This window comes from Myxocyprinus asiaticus, chromosome 37 (assembly GCF_019703515.2).
Source record: "Myxocyprinus asiaticus isolate MX2 ecotype Aquarium Trade chromosome 37, UBuf_Myxa_2, whole genome shotgun sequence".
Taxonomy (NCBI): domain Eukaryota; kingdom Metazoa; phylum Chordata; class Actinopteri; order Cypriniformes; family Catostomidae; genus Myxocyprinus; species Myxocyprinus asiaticus.
The window spans coordinates 24,849,654-24,875,925 of record NC_059380.1 but is presented as its reverse complement, the minus strand read 5'-3'; the positions used below and the strand labels follow the sequence as shown (position 1 = coordinate 24,875,925).

At 39.4% G+C, this 26,272-nt stretch overlaps 1 protein-coding gene across 4 annotated transcripts in view; it reads right to left on the bottom strand.

The window, feature by feature from the left end:
* Positions 1 to 26,272, bottom strand: part of LOC127428167 (band 4.1-like protein 1) — a 151,950-nt gene that overhangs the window by 5,549 nt on the left and 120,129 nt on the right. For 2 of the 4 annotated variants that reach the window (XM_051676312.1, XM_051676313.1), the window contains exons 14-22: positions 20,443 to 20,592; positions 19,575 to 19,661; positions 17,797 to 19,464; positions 13,790 to 13,840; positions 12,403 to 12,747; positions 6,612 to 6,728; positions 2,292 to 2,381; positions 1,961 to 2,008; positions 1,117 to 1,212 (exon numbers count right to left, since the gene is read on the bottom strand). In XM_051676312.1, the coding sequence (XP_051532272.1) occupies positions 1,117 to 1,212; positions 1,961 to 2,008; positions 2,292 to 2,381; positions 6,612 to 6,728; positions 12,403 to 12,747; positions 13,790 to 13,840; positions 17,797 to 19,464; positions 19,575 to 19,661; positions 20,443 to 20,592 (2,652 nt within the window). The remainder of the gene's footprint in view (positions 1 to 1,116; positions 1,213 to 1,960; positions 2,009 to 2,291; positions 2,382 to 6,611; positions 6,729 to 12,402; positions 12,748 to 13,789; positions 13,841 to 17,796; positions 19,465 to 19,574; positions 19,662 to 20,442; positions 20,593 to 26,272) is intronic. The other 2 variants (XM_051676314.1, XM_051676315.1) reach the window with 2 other exon arrangements.

Below are 26,272 nucleotides of genomic sequence, written 5' to 3'. Positions count from 1 at the left end.
GTTTATTCAAATACTGTATATGTGTGCTAGAACCACACTTTATGTTCAAATACCTACTGTATGAATACTAATAAAACTCAATCAGCTTAAAATTTTTATTCAAAACTTAACTGTCTTATTATGGTTCACATATTACTTTGACATGACCGTCCGCAATGCAATCACGTGCCTAAAGCTCTTTAAAGCTGCGTTTGAGACTGAGATCATAACATTTCTCTGAGTTTGTTTAAAAGGACATTCTCAAATTCTAGATTAATGATTTCTATTTTAGGAATACATTATCTTTTTCATTTGTTTTCAGAAAGAAACTTTTTGCTGCTACTTTTCTCCCTGTTCTTGACTATGGTGATATGTTATACAGGAATGCTAGTGTTTCTTCACTGCAGATGCTTGATGCAGTTTATCATGGTGAGTTCAAATGTATTACTGGATGTGGTGGTTTAACTCATCATTGTATATTGTATGCAAAAGTTGAATGGCTTTCTCTGTTTGTACGTAAGTTCTCTCATCGGTACACTTTATTTATTTCTAAGGCACTTATAGGTTTGTTGCCCACATATCGTGCAACACATGTTAATATTCATACAAACTCTTACTATAGCCTATGTTCTGATGATATTTTATGTGTTTTATTCCCTAAAGAGTGAACTGAGTTTGGAAAGAAAGCTTTTTCATTTGCTGCTTATTCTTGGAATGTCTTTCAACAAATCTTGAAATAAGAAACACTAGTGCCTTTAAATGTATTTAGGAGTCAAGTCAAAGACTTTTTAAACAGCAACTTTGGCCAGTGTCAGTGTTTTAATGTATAGTTAGCAAATTGTATTTTATTTTGTTTTATTTAACAAATTTTGTGTACTTGTTTTTACCTGTGTATTTTACGTTAATTGTTACAATGTTTTATGCTGCCATTTTGGCCAGGTCTTCTCAAAAAGAGATTTTAAATCTCAAGAGTCTAACTTGGGCTGCATTTCCCAAAAGCATCGTAAGCCTAAGTAGATCATAGAAACAACTGGCACCAATTGTCTCTACAATCAACTTAAGCATGCGATGCTTTTGGGAAATGCAGCCCTGGTAAAGTAAAGGTATAAATTAAATAAATAAGACACACGCTCATACCTTGGTCACTTGAGTGGTGGTGGCTGAGGTAACATTTTCTGTGGTGATGGTGAGAGGAGACACAACCAAGTTTCTTGCCAGACTGTTTGTCCTTACCTGTAATAAATCCATGTGACATTCAACATTTTACTGCTAAACAGAGAACCAACTCACATAAAATGGCCAAAATCAGAAAAAAAAAAAAAAAAAGAAATCTACTTATAACTGCTGTGCATTACTGTAAGATAATCTTAATGTGTTGTAATGCATTCATTATACACCTCATAAATCGTATGTACCATATTTTCTGGTACACACTGCATTTTTCTGTAAAAATGTGACAATAAATGGGTAATTATTATCATTTTATATCATCATAAATGTAGTTACAATTATTTATGGAAATATATACAGTAGGATTTTTAATAAACTAAAATGTCAATATCATCATATTTTTAGTAATATCAGTTGGGTAAACAAGTGAACACAAAACCACACTGTACATATTAATTCCCCTTAATGTTCACATGAAACCAATGACCCTGGTTTAATGGCAGGTTCCAGCTTACTGTGTGACAACATATTTACATACCCAAAATTTACCCCAAAGTACATACCCCAACGTACCCCAAAACTTTCTACTAACTAGCAGTAACGACAGCACGCCCCGCAACATACCCCATTCAGTAAACTCATTTCAAGCATTTAAGTATAAGCCTTAATTTTTGAGAAACAAATTTTGAAACACAAATGTTTGACGGGAGTGCGTGATTCATAGAAATTGTTACCAGATTATCAAAGGTTTGATAAAACACATTTCATATCTCTGTATGTTTCGAGTATGTATGTTTTTGCATGGACTCACAGGGGACCCATTCTCTTTTACCTCCTTAGCTCTGCTCTCTTCCTGTTTCTGCAACAAATATGACAAGAGAATCAACATCTGAATCAGGATTTAGAGCTCTGAAAGCATGACATACGGCCTCTTTGCCAGTGGATGGCAGCATAGCTTAACTGAAGGACAGCAGCAGATAGTGCAGAGCTGAATTCAACATGAGTAAAAATAGATAAAACCACGTTTATGTGCAAGACATCAAGATAGAAAGTTCAATTGTGAAAGGCACAAACAGTAGTGCTTCTGTGCACACAGGGCATTTCAGAGGGGCATGTGCAGGAAAGGCTCCTCGGACACCTACCGTGTCCACCTTCTGTGGCTGTATGACGTCAGTGCTGGAGATATTGGTCTCCTTACAGATGACAGCAGTCTTATCGTCCTGCATAGAGTGCTGTCACACACATACACACACATGCACACACGGTTCAAATAATATTAAGAGATAATTAGGGCAAGGCTGAGTTTTTCACTCAAGGCCATCTGACTGCTATTCCCCAAATCTAAAAGTTAAGCTTCAGTGATAACCTCTACAACTCTCAGCTTTGGCTCATCAGGTTTGTTAAATGGATGTCAATGAGGGACGAAGTATTACATTTTAAAAAAGACACCTGCTGGGAAATGTGCACATACACATGTACATAAAGATATAGACACTTATGCACAAAGTTTCTAGAGATAAATGAGGATTATTCTGTCATTATCAGTCTCAATAATTTCCTTTTTTTAAATCCTCAATAAAACAATCATTTGCCATCCAGCAGCATGAAATATTCAGTTTTGAAGAGACTATTTGCACCCACCCAATAATATATGTTATGATTAACAACAATAATAACAACAACAGTATATACTGTATGATACTATAATAACTATAATACTATAAACATACTGTACATACAATGTTACTATTATATAACATGTATTATACAGTGGTGTGAAAAAGTGTTTGCCCCCTTTCTGATTTCTTATTTTTTTGCATGTTTGTCACACTTAAATGTTTCAGATCATCAAACAAGTTTAAATATTAGCCAAAGATAACACAAGTAAACACAAAATGCAGTTTTTAAATGAAGGCTGTTATTATTAAGGGAAAACAAAATCCAAACCTAGATGGCCCTGTGTGAAAAAGTGTTTGCCCCACCTGTTAAAACATAACATAACTGTGGTTTATCACACCTGAGTTCAATTTCTCTAGCCACACCCAGGCCTGATTACTGCCACACCTGTTCTCAATCAAGAAATCACTTAAATAGGACCTGCCTGACAAAGTGAAGTAGACCAAAAGATCTTCAAAAGCTAGACATCATGCCGAGATCCAAAGAAATTCAGGAACAAATGAGAAAGAAAGTAATTGAGATCTCTCAGTCTGGAAAAGGTTATAAAGCCATTTCTAAAGCTTTGGGACTCCAGAGAACCACAGTGAGAGCCATTATCCACAAATGGCGAAAACATGGAACAGTGGTGAACCTTCCCAGGAGTGGCCGGCCGACCAAAATTACCCCAAGAGCGCAGCGACGACTCATCCAAGAGGTCACAAAAGACCCCACAACAACATCCAAAGAACTGCAGGCCTCACTTGCCTCAGTTAAGGTCAGTGTTCATGACTCCACCATAAGAAAGAGACTGGGCAAAAATGGCCTGCATGGCAGAGTTCCAAGACGAAAACCACTGCTGAGCAAAAAGAACATTAAGGCTCGTCTCATTTTTGCCAGAAAACATCTTGATGATCCCCAAGACTTTTGGGAAAATACTCTGTGGACTGACGAGACAAAAGTTGAACTTTTTGGAAGGTGTGTGTCCCATTACATCTGGCGTAAAAGTAACACCGCATTTCAGAAAAAGAACATCATACCAACAGTAAAATATGGTGGTGGTAGTGTGATGGTCTGGGGCTGTTTTGCTGCTTCAGGACCTGGAAGACTTGCTGTGATAAATGGAACCATGAATTCTGCTGTCTACCAAAAAATCCTGAAGGAGAATGTTCGGCCATCTGTTCGTGACTTCAAGCTGAAGCAAACTTGGGTTCTGCAGCAGGACAATGATCCAAAACACACCAGCAAGTCCACCTCTGAATGGCAGAAGAAAAACAAAATGAAGACTTTGGAGTGGCCTAGTCAAAGTCCTGACCTGAATCCTATTGAGATGCTGTGGCATGACCTTAAAAAGGCAGTTCATGCTCGAACCCTCCAATGTGGCTGAATTACAACAATTCTGCAAAGATGAGTGGGCCAAAATTCCTCCACAGCGCTGTAAAAGACTCATTGCAAGTTATCGCAAACGGTTGATTGCAGTTGTTGCTGCTAAGGGTGGCCCAACCAGTTATTAGGTTTAGGGGGCAAACACTTTTTCACACAGGGCCATGTAGGTTTGGATTTTGTTTTCCCTTCATAATAACAACCTTCATTTAAAAACTGCATTTTGTGTTTACTTGTGTTATCTTTGACTAATATTTAAACTTGTTTGATGATCTGAAACATTTAAGTGTGACAAACATGCAAAAAAATAAGAAATCAGGAAGGGGGCAAAAACTTTTTCACACCACTGTATATAATACAGTACGTTAAATACACTTATCTAATATAAGACAAACATAGCATGAAAAGTAGGTAAATTAAACGCATCAAATATCTGTACCCCTAAAATATTGATTTTGGCCTGTACCACCTCAGACATCTTGACCTTTTCCACCGTATCCAACAATTAAAATCATTCAACAACATTTTTTATCAAAAATACAACACTTGTATTCAATTCATTGTAGTAAAAAATTAATTTTAATGAGCAAAAATGACATTTTTAGCTGTTTCCCACATTTTGCATGCAACCCTGTTACACACACACAACCTCCTTACAAAAAGTTTAACATTTCTTAAATATAATTTTTACACTTTTTACAGCATGGCAAGAAAATAATCTGATTGCCAATTCTTGTTTTTGCGCACATTGCAGTGTTGACAGCATTCATCAACCATTTAAAACTTACCAATATGAATGTATGAAAAATTATAAAACACATTGTTTTTTCTCTTTTTTTTTAATTTACGAAGATATAAGTTTATCAATAACTATAAATCAACATTTGGTGCTTAACCAGCTAGTCTCTACTAGTGATATCTTTATTAAGCAAAATTTGTAACCCTGTTTCCTATTCTGGCATAGTTTATTTATTTATCATTTTATATATTATCATTCATCCTTTTATTATTTTAGATGTTTATCTAATGCTTATTGCTATAAAATGAAAATAAAAATAAAAATAAAGTAACAGCAACAGCAACAGGGTTTCAAAAATTGCAAACGTTTTATTAAATAAATGAAGGGTAAAATTAAACAACTCATATAATAATATTTAGTTTGATCTCCTGAAGTTTATATATAGTTTGATCTCAACATTTCATGAAGTGTGAACACCTACTTTCACTGACCATTTGCTGAAAAATAAATAAGAAATATGACTTTTTATCACCATAATATTTTGCACCCTAATCATGGAACTAGTTGCGAAGTAGTTATTACATACAGCAACTAAATTTAGTAACTAGAATATATTAAAGGAATAGTTAACCCAAAAATGATAATTCTCTCAAAATTTGCTCACCCTTATGCTGTCTCAAACTCTTGTATGACTTTCTTTTGCAGAGCACAAACAAAGATATCTTCATAGATGTATGATGTGTTTAGATGTATGATGTGTTTAAATCCATACAATACAAGTCAATGTGATGCAAAACTTTCATGCTCCAAAAATAACATAAAGGCAGCATAAAAGTAATCCATACAACTCAAGTAGTTTAATCCAGCCTGATCTCACAGTGAAATCGGAAACAGTAGGTCGACATTTCTTTAGCAAAAATCGGTATATGTTTACTGAAATTGAAAACACTGCCCCCAGTGGCCAAATCGGTAAGTGTTGTTGGCCGTATATGCACGTGTGAGCACCGTTTACATCCAGGAGAGGCTGTCAAAAGCTAGTTGTGAAGCGTGTTTCTTTCAGCTGTACTAGTTGTAATACAGTGAAAGGAATGCATATTTTATGGACTCTACCCCCCAACCCAAACCCAAACCTAAACCTAACAATCAGTAGAGTAAAAATGTAATGTTAGAGGGAAAAGTGCAACCTCCGATTCAAACTTGTCACGACTAAGCGAATGCGATTACTTCCTGGTTTCAACGTGGATATGAACCTGGGTATCTCGGGCTGCAGAGGTAATGCGCTGCCAGTCGAGCCACATTGGAAGGTAAACACACTGAAACCGATGCAAAAATGTCTGGGGGGAAATGTTGCATGTCAGTGAGTCGACATACTGTCACCGATCCTAGGGTACCAGATCTTTCAGAAACAGCATGCCAACTTCCTGTGTGATCATGCTGTTTAATCAATGTCTTCTGAGGCAATACGATGGACCTTGAAAGTTTTGGAACCAATTAACTTGCATTGTATGCATATAAACACATCATACTGCTTTGAAAATATCTTTGTTTGTTATCTGCAGAAGAAAGAAAGTGATATGTGTTTAAGACATCGTAATAGTTTTGGGAGAACCATTCCTTTAACTGCATAGTATGTAGTACTGATTACATTTCAACAGTGGCAGTTATGAAATTGCAGTAAAATTCTCACATGAACTGAGACCTCTTCAACTGCATGAGGAATTTCAGAGCCATTGGAATGTGGTTCCACTTTCCTCAAGATGTGGGCAGCACTCACTGTGCTGGGATCTTTCTTGGCAACAGGGGGCTGATGGGTGAAAAAAAGGACAAAAATAGTTAAGCATTAGTATGTGGGGTAAATAACATGTACTGTATACAGCACTGGAAAACAATAAGAGACTACTGCAAAATTATCAGTTTCTCTGGATTTACTATTTATTGGTATGTGTTTGAGTAAAATGAACATTTTTGTTTTATTCTATAAAGTACTGACAACATTTCTGTCATTTAGAGAATTTATTTGTAGAAAATGACAACTGGTCAAAATAACAAAAAAGATGCAGTGTTTTCAGACCTCGATTAATGAAAAGAAAACAAGTTCATTTTCATTTTTAAACAACACAATGCTAATGTTTTAACTTAGAAAGAGTTCAGAAATCAATATTTGGTGGAATAACCCTGATTTTCAATCAGAGCTTTCATGCTTGAAAGCTTGGCATGATCGCAACCAGTCTTTCACATTGCTGTTGGGTGACTTTATGCCACTCCTGCATCTTTCACAAAGAGGAATCTGCCCGATTCCAGCCTTGCTGAAGCACCCCTAGGTCATCACCGATCCTCCACCAAATTTCACAGTGGGTGTGAGACACTGTGGCTTGAAGGCCTCTCCAGGTCTCCATCTAACCATTAGATGACCAGGTTGAAGATCGGTGATGATCTGGGGGTACTTCTGCAAGGCTGGAATCGGGCAGATTCGTCTTTGTGAAGGACACATGAATCAAGCCATGTACAAGGTTATCCTGGAAGAAAACTTGCTTCCTTCTGCTCAGACAATGTTCCCCAACTCTGAGGATTGTTTGTTTTTCCAGCACACAATGCTCCATGCCACACAGCCAGATCAATCAAGGTGTGGATGGAGGACAACCGGATCAAGACCCTGTCATGGCCAGCCCAATCTCCAGACCTGAACCCTATTGAAAACCTCTGGAATTTGATCATGACTAAGATGGATGGACACAAGCCATCAAACAAAGCCGAGCTGCTTGAATTTTTGCACCAGGAGTGTGCCGCTCTTTTAGAGAAATATACTCTCTTATTTCTGCCGAAGTGCCCAGGGGCATTCTCTGCAGTGCACCAGTGCAGAGGAGGGAGAAACCACTGAAGTGCGCCATCAGAGGCAGCAGAGGTGAATGAACACTCAGCTCAGTAAACATCGACCGTTCAGCTCCAAAGAGAAATCTGAATGAGTGGTTGCATACCAGCTCCTTTTATACCCGTATGTCCGGGGGAGTGGTATGCAAATACCACTCGCCAATTTTCATTGGCCTTTTATCAAAGACCAGAGGTGTCTCGGGCTCCCAAGAGTGACCCCTAGTGTCACTACATCGACACAACGACGAGTGAGTGACAGATAGGGAACAAAAATGTTCATTTTACTCAAACATATAACTATAAATAGTAACTCCAGAGATACTGATAATTTTGCAGTGATCTCTTAATTCTTTCCAGAGCTGTATATACAGCCTTACAAACTGTCATAGTCATTTTAAGTCCATGATCTGAAATTAAAGGTGTAGTGTGTAATTTTTGTGCTGTCAGCAACTGGAAATGCAAAAATTATGACTGTTTTTGAAATAGGTTTTCTGAACACTCCCTCTGTATGCCATTGGTCAGCCAAACAAATAGTCCCACACCACTAGTAAGTAAGGCATATGTAGGGGAATGAGCAAACAAATGGCTTGCTTGTAATTGTCTCTGTATGTTAAGCTGGCATAAGAGAAAATATTGTAACATCCAGAAAATTACACACATCACTAAGTAAGGATGACATTTTTTACTCCACCCAAGCATATGTTCTGTATTTGGTTTCTTGCAAAACATAACATTAATTAATGCATGATCATTGAATAATCAGAATTATGTAAAAAAACAAACAAAACAAAAAAAACAAAAAAAAAAAAAACAGATGAGTGATAGTAAGAAACAAAACAAAAACTAAATAATAATAATTATTTTTATTACAAAAATGGAAATATGTGGTGAAAACAAATCCAAAGAAAAATCCAAACATGTTCCACAAAACATAAAAGAAAGTCCAGAAGATAAAATATAGCTGCAAGCAGTGAAAATGGGCCCAAGCACAACTGGTCTATTTCCACCCGGTGGCTTTCAGAAAACAATGCAAGGTGCATTTGGCATTTGACATTATTCTAAACAATTTTGAAGCAATCTGAGGAAATATAAGAGGACTATTTTAAAGTCTGTTGTAAGAGCCACACTTCCTTCTGCCAGGTGGTGGCGCAATGACCGTGACCCAAAATAGTCAAATCCATGTGATTAGCACCCAAGATTAAACATACATCTCAATTTTGATCTAAATCACACATTGCACATAGAGGATATGATTTAATGCCTCGTCAACATCTGTTCACAATTAAGCATCTTCAATGTCTTGGCATAATGTTGTCTAAATGTGGTGACAGTCTCATGAATCACCTAGGAGGAGTTTTTAAAAGTTCAGAGACTGCAATATTAAAAGAATCCCAAATGGTCGACTTCCTATTGGGCGGACCTAATGACTATAATTATGAAAGTTGTCTGGCTTGATGAGAATTATATATGTACCAATTTTGGTAAGCGTAGGGGAAAATGGGGGTGCTACAGAGGCCATCCTTCACACCCAATTTAAAGGGGGTGCTACAGGCAATAACATTCAACATATCAAAAATCTGTTCACTTATTAGCATCTTCAATGTTTTGGAATAATATTGCCCACATTTGGTGCCAGTCATGTTAATCCCCTAGGAGGAGTATTTAAAAGTTCAGGGCCTGCAGTTTTCAAAAAATCCAAATTCAATCCAAATTGGCCAATTTCCTGTTGGGCGGAGCTAATGACTATAATTTTGAAAGTTGTCCGGCTTGATGAGAACAATACATGTACCAAGTTTGGTGTCTGTGGGTGAAACTGATCCCACCACTTTAGTCAAATGGTGGTGCTACAGAGCAGAGGTCTGCAACCCGACCCGGGCCCGACAGGACCCGAGAACCTGACGGGTTTCGGGCTGGGTGTACAGGTAGGTCAGTTTTTCAAGTATGACTTCAGGTTCGGGTCGGGTTCGGGTTCAGTGGCAATTTCTCAGGGCCAGCAAAGCCTTCTCTGCTGGCCTAACATGCCAAATAAATAAATATTTTTCATCCTTCCATTCTCAATCACCTTTTTGCCTATGTATTTTTTAATCACTTTCCACTCTTAATTAATCTACAAACAAATAGAGAAAAACAAAAAAAATTATCCAGTCAGAATTTATTCCTTGATGCTTACAAGCAAAGTGTGACAACTGTTTCACAAATTGCATGCCCGAAGCCAAAGCAGCACGTGAGTCTGAGCTCCACCCCCTCAGGCCTTCAGAATTTCTTCAGAATCCCTCAAAAGTGCAACTAAAGTCAGATTGTCAGATTCATCAGCCAATCAGATTGATTTATTTGTTCTTGGTGGGTGTGATCTTTAGGATATGTCCCGGTCAAGGCCTTCTAGCTGGCCTTGAGTGATGCAATCACGCTTTAAGTGATGTAATTTGAAAGCAAAGTGCGCGAGATCTCGCTAACAGTCGGCTGTCATCACTGCCACTATCACCGTTGAGAAAGAGATCCTTATGGATTTAAAAATACGAGATGTTCTGCATGACCGTGTGATTGCTTAATTTATTAAACAGGAAAGGAGGACTGATTTTCACTTCAAGTAAATTGGTAAGTGCTTTTTGCATTGTTATAGCAACATCAGGAGTTTTCTAAGTGTAAATTAGGCTGCTTGAGCAGTCAGTGTCGGATCAAGTTTTGAAAAGTAGTGCTGCATTCCATTCAACTTGGAAAGTCGGATTTTTACAACTTCCTACTAGGAAAAGTCAATGGAATGCATCTTTAAGTCAGAATTACAACTTGTAGGCTCGTGCAGAAATTCTCAACTCCGATTTCGCCGAGATGCAGGGGCATGATGTCACACAAACATGTGGACACTCAGGGAGATATACAAAGTGATAAACATTCACTTTATTAAGTAATATCGATAAATGAGTTTGTATCCACATTACTTGATATTAAAGCTTGTTTAACAAACACCTGCAGAAACAGGTGTATAAAACATTATAATCATACATCTGAAGCACAAATGCTAGCGCTGCAGCACTGTTTATCAGTTGGGTTGCTAGGAGACATCTCTAATGAAAGTCAAACCCCTGCTAAGCTAACGGGAGCATTGCAGTTCCGAATATCAGGGAATGTAATGCATTTATGGTCGGAGATATCAAATAGGAATATCCCACATCCAACTTGAATGGAACGCAGCATAACCGTGTACCCTGACGAAATGAAATTTATTGCAAGCAACATTTAAATCACAAATATTATTAGACTGATTTTTCCAGGTATTATAGACCTCCTTGGTAGATTCATATGAAAAATGTCTGTTCGGGAGACGTTCATTTCACAAATCAGTCATGCTACAGTTAAAATTAGGCTTGCTTGAGCATTAAGTGTCATTTCAAGTTCTGGCTTTCGTGCATGGACGTGTTTTTAAAATGTCAATTGATATTACTAGTTAGCTGCGATATAATGTAAGATGCCCAAAGGCATAGGGTGTCTTATTCATTGTGAAACTGTGTTTTCTTAATCGCATGAATCACACTTAAGGCCTAGACTTTAAATGTACGGCCCGCCGCTGTTCAGGTTTGTAATTAATGAAAAAATATACAGGCTTCCTGAACTTTTTTCACACACGTGCTCTCACCACAGACACGTGCGAACGGATGAGTTAGGGGCCGTTCACACCAAACGTGTTTTTGCGTGCATCTGTTCTGTTTTCCAATTGTTTAAATACATGCTGGACAAATGTCTTTGACTGTTGCGCCATGTCTTGCTGTTTCTTCAGCGTCTCGCGCAGGACCGGCACATTTTAAACACCATGTCAAGTTAAAAAGAACTTTGCGCTGCGTCTAGATTGCTTTTAGCGCAGTTATCACAAAGATTCAACATTCTAAACAAGTTCAGGCTGCATAGAGGGGACTGTTACATTGTTTCATATTATTCCAGATTGTTCTGCACCAAGTGAAGTTTCAGCAAATAAATGGTAAAGCAATGCTTTTTTTCTCTCTGCTTTAGTGTAATGAGGGACTGCTGTGCATTGTTAAAACTGTGTATGTTTACAGTTTCAGTACTGTTTGGAATGTTCCCTATATGCTTACATAAAATACAGCCTATTGCAACAGTAATTGCTAGAAGAAGAAATTAGATTTTGGGTTCGGGCTTAAAATCTGATGGTAACGTTCGGGCCAGGTAGGGTCGGGCCACACGGTCTCGAGTACAGGTCGGGTTAGGGTTTCATTTTAAAGCCTGAGCAGACCTCTACTACAGAGCCCCAGTCACGCTCATGTGTTAACTTTTGCCCAGACCTAATGGCCAACAACTCTGATGTTTGTGCCAAATGTCATGAAAGAATGCCAAATGCCTCAAAACACCCAAATATAGGAAGAAAGTAATAATAACATAAGGAATAATAGGCCCTAATAATAATAATAATAATAATAATAATAATAATAATAATCCTTAGAAGGACAACAGGGTCTCCACACTTTCGGTGCTTGGGCCCTAAACATTAATAAGGACAACACAAATTGATATAATGTAGTACAAAATGTGAATTGAATATGTCACATAATTCTCAATATATCTTCCTCTGTCCTGTTGAAGGAGTACAAACCGGTCCTTACAGGTTCTATATCCTGATGGGGGCGACCTTCGATGAAACATTCCCTCCTGAGTGATACATCTCTCAAATTCACATGATGGGTGGAGTGAGACAAGGGGGGCTCCTCAAAGCTCTCCCTACCCATCTCCACCTGCTGGTCCTTCTCGCCCAGCTCTGCCATGCCTCTTGAAAATTCATCCATCTCACAATGTAAGTCCATAATGACAGTGAAATCCACCTCCGCTTCCAGGCTTGACGTGGAGCTGACAGTCATGCTTGAACACTTCCTCTCGATGGCCAGGTGGATGTCCTTTAAACCAGCTAGCTCACTATTATAGTCATCCTCCACGGTGGAGGCAGGTCGCTGCTGTTGAAGAAAGAAAGGAGGCCAGTGTTGCTACATCAAGTCCAGCAAAAGCCGTGGCACAAGAATCAGCGGTGATGGAGATATGGAGGAATTCATGCTGGAGTGAAATTTAATGATTTTCCATAGAATCATGCATGCAAAGGCATCTCTTATGGCAGCATTTCCATTGAGATGACGATGCCAAGAAAATGAGGGTGTTCAAAGATGTGATCACTAAATTAAGCAATCATGGAAAATGGATACATGGAGAGACAGGAACTTTTCAAAGATCGTGTTAGTATGAGAATCGTCTCACATAGCCAGACTTATAACTCACAGAATGAAGTATCGTCCTCATTACAACTTTATTTTGACCAAGAACTGCTAGACAGTGAGAGACCACTGGACAGACATATTATGTGACCAACCACACTTTTATTCCATGCTGTTTTGGGGAGTTTATCTATATTAAATTATACCTCAATAATATATAAATGTGAACTTATTTGTAAACGGTAAAATAAGTAACACAGGAAATAGTGGAAAATGTTTCAAGACTTTGTGATCAGAATTTCTGTCTTTCCAAAAGGAATTAGTACTGATTATTTCACAAATAAAACAAAGTGGAATATACAGGTTTGCTTGTGAATATCTAGTTTGCTTGCTATAAAGTGCCTTAAAGCAAAATATCCTGGCAAACTTTAGAAAGTCCAGTTATTAGTTCTTCCTCTTTCTATTAGCATGTTACCTTTAACTTTGTTTCTAAGCAGACTGATAAAAAAAATATTAAAAATAAAAAATAAAAAACGTTTTGCCCTTACTCACGCAAGCAGTCTAAAGCCAGCCAATCATATTGAAACTGGCAATTTCAGAGAGCTCTTTGCATTTTGTGTGCAAAATACATGGGACGTTGTCCGTAGGCATGTTTTTGTGGCTGAAACTAGTTTGAGTATGCTTTTAACATGGTTATATCAATGTTAAAAGATTATGAATGGAAAATCAAGCTATGTTTGAAGAAAAACATGCAAGAATATGCATAGTGTGAAATGAGATTCTGAGAGACCTTAACATCATCTCGTGGGTCTTCATGAGTAGTAGTGCTGGACAGACACTCCTGTAAAGGAAAAGCATACAGAAAACGAAAAAGAGAGAGAAGCAGTCTAAAGTTAGCTGTGTTATAGAAGCGAGATCCCTGGAAAAAAGCCACTCTTTGCAAGTTACACCAAAACAAGTTAGTTGAGAGACTCTTGCTCTTCCATTGTTGACTTTATATTCAACTTCATTAAACTTCAAATAATCAAAAATCTCTTTCAAGATGTTTATTTATCATGTGGGTTTTTCACTTCTCCTAACAGGTTTTAAAGAATCCAGCTCTCTGATGATTCTAGTTTTAAAAGAATATCCTAATCAAACAATTCACGCATGGTTTCATATTTAAGACATGCTCTGTGATGCACAATGTTTATCTTAGCTTTTTGGAATTGATATTAGAAACGTCTCTGTTACGTACGTAATCCTGGTTCCATGAGTGGAACAAGACGCTGCGTATGAATGCTGTGGACACCGTCCGAGTGGTCTGAAGCCCTTATACAATCATGCCAATTTGTTGGCTGATGGCGCTTAACCGACACCCCCTAGGGAGCTATGTCACAGGCTCCATAAAGGCGCTCACTTTCGGGCCATCGAGACAGATTTTCTGCAAAAGGCACAAGCCTATGCAGTTGCTACAGAGTATGGCCAGCTACGCAGCGTCTCGTTCCCCTCAGGGAACCAAGGTTACGTACATAACCGAGACGTTCCCTTTCGTGGAACTCGAACTATGTATAAATGCTCTGTTCAAAAACCTAGTGTGCTGCTATGCCATCATAGGCAGCTGCAATTCAAGGTAGTCTATTAACAATGTACATAATTAATACAAATTTTATTTAAGCGCAAAGTTACAGTGCTTGAAGCGAGTGCCAAGGAAGAGTTACAACAAGCAGGAGCGGATCTATTTAGATCTGCATTGGCTAAGACTCCAATCAGGTTATTTGCAAAATAGCTTTCTGGGGGTTCTCCGGTTCTTTTGGGGGGTCTCCGGTACCTTCCAGGAGGTCTGAGACCCCCAGTAATTCGCACCGTGTATTCTAATAAGCCTTAGTACACATGAATATTGTGTAAAACAAAGTCAATTTTTTATTAAATTGAACTATTTTATTGATACTTTTAAGTACTTACAGAATTCAACTTTTATAACTGTATATTTGTTTAATATAAAACATTTACAATATACAGGTGCATCTCAATAAATTAGAATGTTGTGGAAAAGTTCATTTATTTCAGTAATTCAACTCAAATTGTGAAACTTGTGTATTAAATAAATTCAATGCACACAGACTGAAGTAGTTTAAGTCTTTGGTTCTTTTAATTGTGATGATTTTGGCTCACATTTAACAAAAACCCACCAATTCACTATCTCAGAAAATTAGAATACATCATAAGACCAATAAAAAAAAACATTTTTAGTGAATTGTTGGCCTTCTGGAAAGTATGTTCATTTACTGTATATGTACTCAATACTTGGTAGGGGCTTCTTTTGCTTTAATTACTGCCTCAATTCGGCGTGGCATGGAGGTGATCAGTTTGTGGCACTGCTGAGGTGGTATGGAAGCCCAGGTTTCTTTGACAGTGGCCTTCAGCTCATCTGCATTTTTTGGTCTCTTGTTTCTCATTTTCCTCTTGACAATACCCCATAGATTCTCTATGGGGTTCAGGTCTGGTGAGTTTGCTGGCCAGTCAAGCACACCAACACCATGGTCATTTAACCAACTTTTGGTGCTTTTGGCAGTGTGGGCAGGTGCCAAATCCTGCTGGAAAATGAAATCAGCATCTTTAAAAAGCTGGTCAGCAGAAGGAAGCATGAAGTGCTCCAAAATTTCTTGGTAAATGGGTGCAGTGACTTTAGTTTTCAAAAAACACAATGGACCAACACCAGCAGATGACATTGCACCCCAAATCATCACAGACTGTGGAAACTTAACACTGGACTTCAAGCAACTTGGGCTATGAGCTTCTCCACCCTTCCTCCAGACTCTAGGACCTTGGTTTCCAAATGAAATACAAAACTTGCTCTCATCTGAAAAGAGGACTTTGGACCACTGGGCAACAGTCCAGTTCTTCTTCTCCTTAGCCCAGGTAAGACGCCTCTGACGTTGTCTGTGGTTCAGGAGTGGCTTAACAAGAGGAATACGACAACTGTAGCCAAAGTCCTTGACACGTCTGTGTGTGGTGGCTCTTGATGCCTTGACCCCAGCCTCAGTCCATTCCTTGTGAAGTTCACCCAAATTCTTGAATCGATTTTGCTTGACAATCATAAGGCTGCGGTTCTCTCGGTTGGTTGTGCATCTTTTTCTTCCACACTTTTTCCTTCCACTCAACTTTCTGTTAACATGCTTGGATACAGCACTCTGTGAACAGCCAGCTTCTTTGGCAATGAATGTTTGTGGCTTACCCTCCTTGTGAAGGGTGTCAATGATTGTCTTCTGGACAACTGTCAGATCAGCAGTCTTCCCCATGATTGTGTAGCCTAGTGAACCAAACTGAGAGACCATTTTGAAGGCTCAGGAAACCTTTACAGGTGTTTTGAGTTGATTAGCTGATTGGCATGTCACCATATTCTAATTTTTTGAGATAGTGAATTGGTGGGTTTTTGTTAAATGTGAGCCAAAATCATTACAATTAAAAGAACCAAAGACTTAAACTACTTCAGTCTGTGTGCATTGAATTTATTTAATACACGAGTTTCACAATTTGAGTTGAATTACTGAAATAAATGAACGTTTCCACGACATTCTAATTTATTGAGATGCACCTGTATATTTTGGAGTGTGCATATGATGCCTTAAAATGCTGCCTGCATTTGCAACTCACTAGATTTTGTAACAGAGCCAGTAAAATATTAGAGCCAAACAAGGAGATTTCATGCTCCATTGAAATCCATAGCAAATAAAGAAAAAAATAAAATAAAAAATGTTGCCTGATGGCCAAGCAAAGAAAATACAAGCTAAATTAGCTGAAACAGGCATTTATCTTAAAAATTGTGATTTCAACTGCTTCATTGGCCATTTCAAAGCATACACTGTGGTATTTAAACAAGCAAAATGGTGGTAATTGAAGTCAAAATTTGTTTGCAGCCAGCATCCTGCGCTCAGATGTAGTTGCTCATATGCTACAAACACTACTGTGTCAAACTGACAGATTACAGGTTTTTGTTTTTCCAAATTCCTTTCATTCCACAGCCAAAAAGTTGTTTGAACACACATACACTGTACTTTAATATAGTGTTCACGCAACAGATGGCAACCCTGAGTGTAGCAGAACAGTTTGCCTCTTTGATCAACAATCACACATTGCCGTGTGCTCCTCATGCAGCATTGTTTACTTAATATGAAAATCTCCACAAAGAGCAATATTCAGAGTTAATCTATAAAATTATTGGTGATTCTAGAACGTGGAAACTATAAAAGTACAGTAGTAACAAGGCCTTAACCGAAAAGAGCACTACAGTTTTTCATGATGTTCAAGGCAGTTATAAATACAACACAGCAGTCAAGAAAACCATCGGTGCCATGGTTAGCCATGGTTACCACCATAGCCATGAATGAGTGGAAGAGCTTGTGGTTCCTTTCAACACCACAATGGGAACTGTCTATCAGGTTTGTGGAATGAAAGGACAACTCAAGACTCATTTCTGAAGAGAGGGGGTATCAAAGCTGAAGGCCAAAGCATGGAACCTTCCATACGGTCTTTGGTCAATCCAATAGACATTGATAAAATAGTTTTGATATCAGTAGAGATTATGGGAAGAATCAAGATAAGAGCATGTCGAACAGACAACCTGAAGGTCCAAACTTCAGCTGGCCTCCTCCAACCCCTCTCTTCATGGGTAAGCAGAGAGTATGCTTTAAAATGTAATACAAGTATGTTTAAGTTACAAAATGAAAAAATAATGGATGCGAGAGTCGAACTGAAGCTCATGCGATACTTTTTTGTCCAATGAGTGAAAATGCAGGAGATGCCAGGCTGATTTACCAGAAGGTTCTTCTTGTCAGCTTCCAGAGTTGGGTCTTTGTTAAAGTTGCGACTATTGCGCAGAAAAAGACCTGATTCTCTTGCTTTCTTTGTTTTAATAGGGGGAGCTGGTGGGGCATTTTTTTGGTGGACTGGGGTCCTAGATATGTGAGGTTGGACACATGAAATTCCCTCCTCGGGCAGCAGAAGATCTCCATGGACCATTCTGCTGGTGTGTTTTGTAGTGTCATTATCCTGCATAGCTCTTTCTTGTGGTGATCCCTCTAAATCCCTTAACACTTGTTGCTCAGAGGTCTCGGAGATTAAGTGGTCCATCGTAGATGACTCCTTCTGACCTTTGTAAGCTTTCACTGGACTTGTGGTAAAGTTAGCATAGAAAGAGCTAGTGTCCCTGCTCTCAAACTTACTTGGGTCAAAGTGCCTCTCGAAAGATTCATTCATACTATATCTTTTAAAATTAATTTTCATAATTTCCGAGCCTTGTCCAATTTCTAAGTCATCTTTGTAACTCTGGCTTCTCACTCTTTCAGGTTTTAATGGAACGATTCTTGTTATATCTGTTCTTACATGTCCTGTTACCCTCTGGCTAGTCTTTCTTGGCTCGTTGGCTAGTTGGATGCCCTCAGCTTTCTCTAATTCAGTATTGTTTATCTTCTTCTCAAGACCCAACCCTTCCATTCTTTGCTTGATTACATCCCCAGGCTCCTCTTTGTTCTTACAGTTATCAATCATGATAACTTTCATGACCTCAAATCTGACATCAGTCTTGACACTATTCAGCTTATCTTTGCCAGGACCATTAACTGAATCTTGGTTTTCTTGTTTGTCTTCAGTGTTCATAATCTTCACTTCGGTACATGGCTTCTCTTGACCTTCTGCAAGCTTTCTTGCATCATCAGATCTTGCTGCTCCTTGATTGGGTATCTGCAAATCTTTTTCCATTACCTTGTCGAACTCCTTTTGATGTTCTTCAAGTGGTGTTCCAACAGATATATTTGTGGCTGGCTGATTTAGCTTTTCAGCCATGGATGGTGACCATATGTCTGGTGCTGAGTTGAACTCTTCAGGAGGACAAATCAGAGTTTCCTCTATATCTTCAGTATTATTGTCCTCATCAGACTCTACACTATCTTGTGTGATGTTTGAACTTTTAGCTTCTGTTTCATACACAAAGTCCCTCGACCTCCCCAAATTTAAGCTTTGAGGTCTTCTCTCTCTTCTGACTTTGCGTGGAGCACCTTCCACCATAACATGTGGAATTGGGGTCTTCTCGTTCTCAGGTCTGGATTCAGCAGGTTGGCAAGGCTCTTTTTCTGATTTATCTTCTGTACATAATTCAGATTTAGCCTTAGTACTTGATAAAAATGTAGTGTATTCACTTATGGTGCTCTTTTCTTTTGCTTCAGTTGACTTCTCCACTGGAAATATTTTTGGGCCTGCAAAACTTTCCATTTGCAAATATGTTTCTTTACCATCCTCTCCCATTAGCTCAGTGTGTATCATCTTAGTAACTTCTCTTTGTTTTTCAGTCTCCCACTTTTTCTTAGTAAGGGGATCAATAACCAGAGGAGGTGGAGATGTGCTAGCTTTGTTCTTTTCTTTTTCCTCCATTTCATAGTCCGGTTGATACGCATCTTGTTTTTCGATTAACACCCATTCCTCAGAGCCCTATTTAACAATATAAATTAAAAATGGTTAGTTCTGTTGATACAAGGACTATACTGTCTCGTAAAATCAGTAACAACTCATGGATGAATCTAAAAACATGTCAAAGGAACCTCGGGTGAAGTCAATACAGTCTTCTGGATGAAGCCCTCCACCGAGAGGCTGTTGACAGGTTCCCTTCCCCCTGCACCAACAGCCTCCTGACAGGTGGCCAAGTCCAAGACCAGCAGAAAAAAAGGAGAACATCAAACATAATCTTACATTTATGGAGTAATTAAAGAGGTGTCTGTCCAATAAAAATAGATTTTACTTAGCAAGAATAAAAAGAAAGCAAGACTTGAAATAAAACAATCTTGAATAATAAATACAGAGAACGTGCATGAATATGGCAGGGACCAGAAAATCAAACACTTCAGACTTCAGGATACTGCAGGAACATTACATAATTCTGAAATTACAGCATTTCCAGTAAAACAAAAAAAATTGCATCAGTAGATACCAATTAGTTTGACAATAAACAATTACACCCTTGATGCATAATTACTTTCTCTGCTCTTCAGAAGAAACTTCAGGGTTCTTTGGGCATGCCCAGGGCTATATATATATATATATATATATATATATATATAAAAACACACACAACATAAAAAATAAGACTCTTAGCCCTGTGAACTTAAAGAAAATAAACTTCTCCCAATATGACTTCTTTATTTATAATTTGTCTACTAACAATGTACATAATTAAAAAAAAAATATTTAAATTAATACAAATAAATGATAAAGACACAGTACAAAAAAAATAAAAAAATAAAAAATAAATAGCAAGTACCAGCACATATGCCATTACTGCATAATTAAGCAACTTAACATTTGCACAATGTTAGTCAACATACAAGGCAAACAGAAACACATCACAGCTTTGACCTCCATTCTCTTAATGCTGAGAGTCTTACATCCCTCCTGCTTTATTTCCATACTCACTGCCTTCTTCTCTGGAGTGCTGCCTGGGGATGTCTCTGACAGACGCTTCTCCCGGTTCATCAGCTTACTGTTGGGCTCCCTCAGGGCTCGCTTCAGCTCATTGATGCTGGCCTGGTGCTTCAGGAGAACATCTTCTGACTTATCTAGAAACTGCAGACAGCAGTGGAGAAAAAACAGCCATGACTGGATTAGGAAAGCCATCTTTAAGCATTTGAATGAGGTTGCTTTATTGTATGACTACCATTTGTATATACAGTACATGCTGGTCTCCAATGTCTCAAAACTGTATATTAATGAAAATGGCTGCTGAATCAATAGTTAATTAACTATTTACATATGAATAGACTATTTATTCCCTTACAAAAGGTACTGTGATGGTTCCATTGTACAATGATTGTATCAGATGGTAATCTCTTTGCATGATCTGCCAGAGACAGATTTGCCACTACTGTCCCCTGTAGAACTAACAAATGTGATTGTTTTCCATTAAAAACTGTCCATCTTTGCATATTTGGCAAGAACTTCACTGGCTTATATTTATTCACAAAACCTTGCTTGGTCTGACTCCAGCTTATTTGTAAAATAGTCTACAATGACAGTCTGTCACATATCAAACTAGATCATCCTGTTCCATCCTTCTTAATGTTCCTAATATAAAAAAATTGTCTTTATTTGGATGCTTTGTCTTGAAATTTGCTTCCCCTAATGATTGGAATCAATTACATAAAATTGGCCTAATTGCTGAAATTGGCAATAAATGATTGTATTTATGTCAGCTTTTATTGATTTAATTACAAATATATATATATATATATATATATATATATATATATATATATATATATATATATATATATATATTAATAACAACTGTGAACAAACAACATGCAAATTGTTTTTTGGCAGCTGTATGTTCTTTGTCCATTGTTTTAACTTAGCCAGCTTGTTTTTAATTAGCCTTTAGTTTATAATATGTAATGTTTATTTATTTTTAATTTACTTTATTATTCTGATGTAATGTATTGTTTATTTTTCATGAATTAATAACTATCCTTTTGCCAGGCTGTCGTGGTAAATAAGAATTGTGTTCTTAAGCAACATGCCTTTTTATATAAAGTTAAATAAATAAATTATTTATAATTTAAATAAATAAATACCATATTAATTTACAATGGTATTTGCTCTAAGAACACTGTGGTCCTACAAAGTCCTTTTTGTTAGTGCTGTACTGTACTGTGGAATAAGACGGTCCTTATTTTATTTATCACAGACAAGTGTGCTCAACAGGAGACCCTTGAGAAACAGATACCTCCTGCTTGTGTAGAGGTGTTAATTCCTACTCCAGGTGAAGAAAAACAGCAGAGATGAAGTGATGAACAGGATGGTGGTTGGGGTTAGTCACATACAGGACAGGAGTGCAGGAAGCACAAGAGAAGACAGAAACAGCACAAAAGCAAGAACAGTTCAGGATCATACTGGGTCAGAAAGGGCAATAATCTGGGAAGATCTTAATTAGGGATGTGCATAGTACTCCAGTACTCTGAAGTTAATGCAATAATGAATCATGAAAACTAAATAATTCTTTGACTTTTCTGTAAATTTGTTATAATTTTGTGATTGGTTCCCATGGCATATTGTGCTGTGTCATATAAATTACATCTTTTCTTGTAATAACGAGATATCTCGTAAAAACACATTTTCTCATAATAACATGAAGGACATGGCTTTTGTAAATCTGTTGTTGAGCTACAATTCTTAATTACAATTCATTAAATTAATTATTATTAATATTATTATTATTATTATCATCTCACTCAATAAAATAACTTTTAGGTTAATGCATTTTAATTTCATATTAAAATTGAAAACTGAGTAAACTTCAATAAAAAAGAAATTTAAAAAACCTTGAAGGCTAAAGTTACTTTGGATTAAGCAAATTCATAGAAATATTGATGTACAATAGCTTTACTTTAACAGTTTTAAATGAAAAAGTTCTATTCATTCCACACTTTATTAAGTGGCAAATAAAATGTCCACTAAAAACAATATTTTATTTTATTATATGTCTCTGTAGTTTTATTTGTTTAAATGCTAAACAAAATACTGGATTGCATATATTTGATGTCTAAAGATTAACTGATGTTAGACAAGTGCACTAACGATCATGAAGTCCTTTATCATATCCATGCTGGGTTTCCAATAACGTTGCTAATTTAAGCTTTTGCCATCATCTTAACTAATGTCACTCCTTATTTTACGATGAAATAATGCCTGTTTCTAGTAATGCCTGTTTCCCAAACCAACATGTATTGCTATAACCTCAGTCCTGTGTTACGGGAGATGTCTGGTCCGAAAGTGCTGAAACTTTTGCCAAGATGTCCAGGAGTTTGTCCTCTCAACATGAAAATAATGCAGAAACACTGACAAGCATAAAAATTGCCTGCAACAGCCCCTTTCACACATGCAACCAGGTAAATTACTGGAAAATTGTTGGGTTGCCTTTACTGGCAAATATACCACATCTTACATACCATCAGGAAATTTACGATACAACTTCTCATTAAGGGAAATTGCCAGAGCAAAATATACCAGTATTTTTGAAAAGGTTTGTTCACACATGACCTCTAACCTGGAGAAAATGTTCTGTAAAAGGCTGTATGTGTGCGAAATGGGCTCTTGTCGAGTCCACAAATGCACCATAGAGATTTAAGTGCTACTATAATGTGCTTCGGGAAACCCAGCCGGTATCATTTTCAACATGATCTGTTTGATAAGTGACTGGTAACATTCTTGCAATATTTTAATTAAAATAGCTACTTTTTTAAGATTAATTTGTGGTAGTGTTTGATAGTCCGACACAGGTCTAATATGGCAAAACTCATGTTATTTTAAAGTCTCTTCAAATATTATTGTAATTTGATTATTTCTATTAAATATTCTAATTAAATATAAAAAATATTTTAATATTTTATTATTAAAATGTTTTGCGAACACTACAAAATGTCTTGGCTCGCAGTTTACATTAACCTGGTTCAGAAAACCTTCTGCTGTTGAGAAGTATGTCGTTAATATTCATCAGAAAACAATAATGTCTCGGTTACTGTTGTAACGTCCTAAAGAAGTTGTGTCGATGAAGTGACACTAGGGGTCGCTCCTGGGAGCCCCAGACATCTCTGATCTTTTGAGAAAAGGCCAATGAGAATTGGCGAGTGGAATTTGCATGCCACTCCCCCGGACATACTGGTATAAAAGGAGCTGGAATGCAACCACTCATTCAGGTTTTGCACTGAAGTGCCGAGACAAGGTCCCGGCCCATTCAGCGGGTAGTTCGGTGTTGTGGCAGGAGGGACACAACGTCTGGTTCCCTCCATCAGGGAATGGAGGTTACGACAGTAACCGAGACGTTCCCCTTCTGTCACCTCACTCGACGTTGTGTCGATGAAGTGACACTAGGGGTCCCTATACAAAACGGCATGACTACTGAACTGTGTTACGTGGACTAGCGGGGCGAGACGGGCAGACCTCTGTGTGTCTCGTAGCCAGTGCACCCAGCCATCACGTAACCTCCCCCAATGCTCTTGTGGGCGTCAAACAGTCCCCTGCACCTCAGGGACAAGTCTACTGCACAAAAAAATGAAGACCGGCTGGCCCAGCCGTGGCCTTTTCTCTTTTTTTTTTCTCCCCAAAAGGAATGAAATCGTTCAGCTGGGGGTCATATAAGGTCCATGTCAGGGGGTGTCCCTCCAAAAATGAGGACACCGCAGAGACCACACCCCACCCAGAGAGGGGGGGGGCTTTCAAGTGGAAATACGTCACATGGTCTTACCGAGTCTAGTCGGAAACACGTCATGTCGGAGGGTCCCATGGTAGGGCCTACCCGAGGGGGGAGGAGTTTCTACAGACACGATGACCCGGGGCAGAGGGGCGTCTGCCCAAGGAAGACGTGGTTTACCAATGGGGAAACCACTTTGAGGAAAATATATCACATGGGGTTACCAATAGGGTAACCAGCGCATGTGGAGCACCTACCCCAGTACAGGGCCTAATTAGCACACGTACTGGGCCGGCGGCAAGTTTCTTCGAAAATTCGCCTGCCACAGGGCTGAGGAGGAAGGACATCCAGGGTCCACAATTTTGTGAACGAGACTGGGAGAAAGAGCACACGTCTTCACCTCAAGGGAGGGGAAAGGCGCTATGCGCAAAGGTACACCCGGCCAGCTGTCCCGAGACTTACCTGTTTGAACCTGACAACACACGGGATGAAACCGGCTCAACCCGGAGGTTGTAGAACCTCGCAAAGGTGTTAGGTGTTGCCCAGCCTGCTGCTCTACAAATGTCTGCTAGAGAGGCGCCGTTGGTCAGAGCCCAGGAGGCCACTACACCCCTGGTAGAGTGGGCACACAGCCCCACGGGGGGTGGGGGGGCACGTCCTGGGCGTGATATGCCATAACGATGGTGTCGATGACCCAGTGGGCGATCCTCTGCTTGGAGACAGCGCTTCCTTTCCGCTGTCCCCCAAAGCAGACAAAGAGCTGCTCGGAGCTTCTAAAGCTCTGCGTGCGATCCAAGTAGATGCGCAAAGCACGCACCAGACACAGCAATGCCAAGGCTGGGTCTGCCTCCTCCTGGGCAGTGCTTACAGGTTCACCACCTGATCCCTGAACGGGGTCATGGGAACCTTGGGCACATAGCCCAGTCGGGGTCTCAGGATCACGTGAGAGTCACCCGGGCCGAACTCCAGGCACAGTTCGCTGACAGAGAACGCCTGCATGTCCCCTACCCTCTTGATGGAGGTGAGAGCCGTCAGGAGGGCAGTCTTCAAAGAGAGCGCCTTTAACTCTACTGACTCTAGGGGCTCGAATGGAGCTCCCCGTAGACCCCAAAGAACCACGGAGAGGTCCCACGAGGGAACAAGGCACGGTCTGGGGGGGTTTAACCTCCTCACGCCTCTCAGGAACCTGACGATCAAGTCGTGCTTCCCCAAATACTTACCGTCAACTGCATCATGATGTGCTGATATAGCAGCTACATACACCTTCAAGATGGAGGGGGACAGCCGCCCCTCCAGCCTCTCCTGCAGAAAGGAAAGCACTGATCCAACTGCGCATCTCTGGGGGTCTTTAAGTCGGGAAGAACAACACTTATGGAACAGACGCCACTTCAGGTCATACAGGCACCTTGTCGAGGGAGCCCTGGCCTGAGTGATCGTGTCTACCACTGCCGGTGCCACTTGTGGCCGTGCTGAGTCTAAGGACATCAAAGCACTTACCTGGCTCCTTGTGACTACCCCCGGAACGGCCTGGGACGGGGGAGGAAGAAGTGCGTCCTCATGACCCGTGGAGACCATCACATTGGGAGCAGACTTGTGCCACAGCTGGGTGCGTGGGGGCAGAAGTCCCACCTCCGGGGCACAGAACCTGCCAGAGAGAAACGTGTCCGGCGGTCGTGATAACGAAAATCAAAAGAAAAGGAAAATAAGGATTCTCCACCCGACCCTCCATCGGGGGAAGGAGTGGTCTCTTTACCAGTTCCTGAAGGGTGAGTTCCCGACTTCCTGGGCTGCCCGTCTCAGGGGCGCTTCAAAGCCTTCCTCGGATTCTTGGCGGCCGGCCGTGAGACGGGTGGCATCTGTTTCCTGCGGGCAGCTCTACGCCGGGGTCGGCCCACTGGGGCAGGCTGCGGCGGAGCCAGTGTTACCTCAACAGGGGGACGCCCTTGGCGATGAGCAGATGGGGTGCGGGGCCTCGAGCCGCGCTGGGGCAGGATATGTTGTATGGCCTCCGTCTGCTTCCTTACTGTCGAAAACTGCCGGGAAAAGTCTCCGACGGCG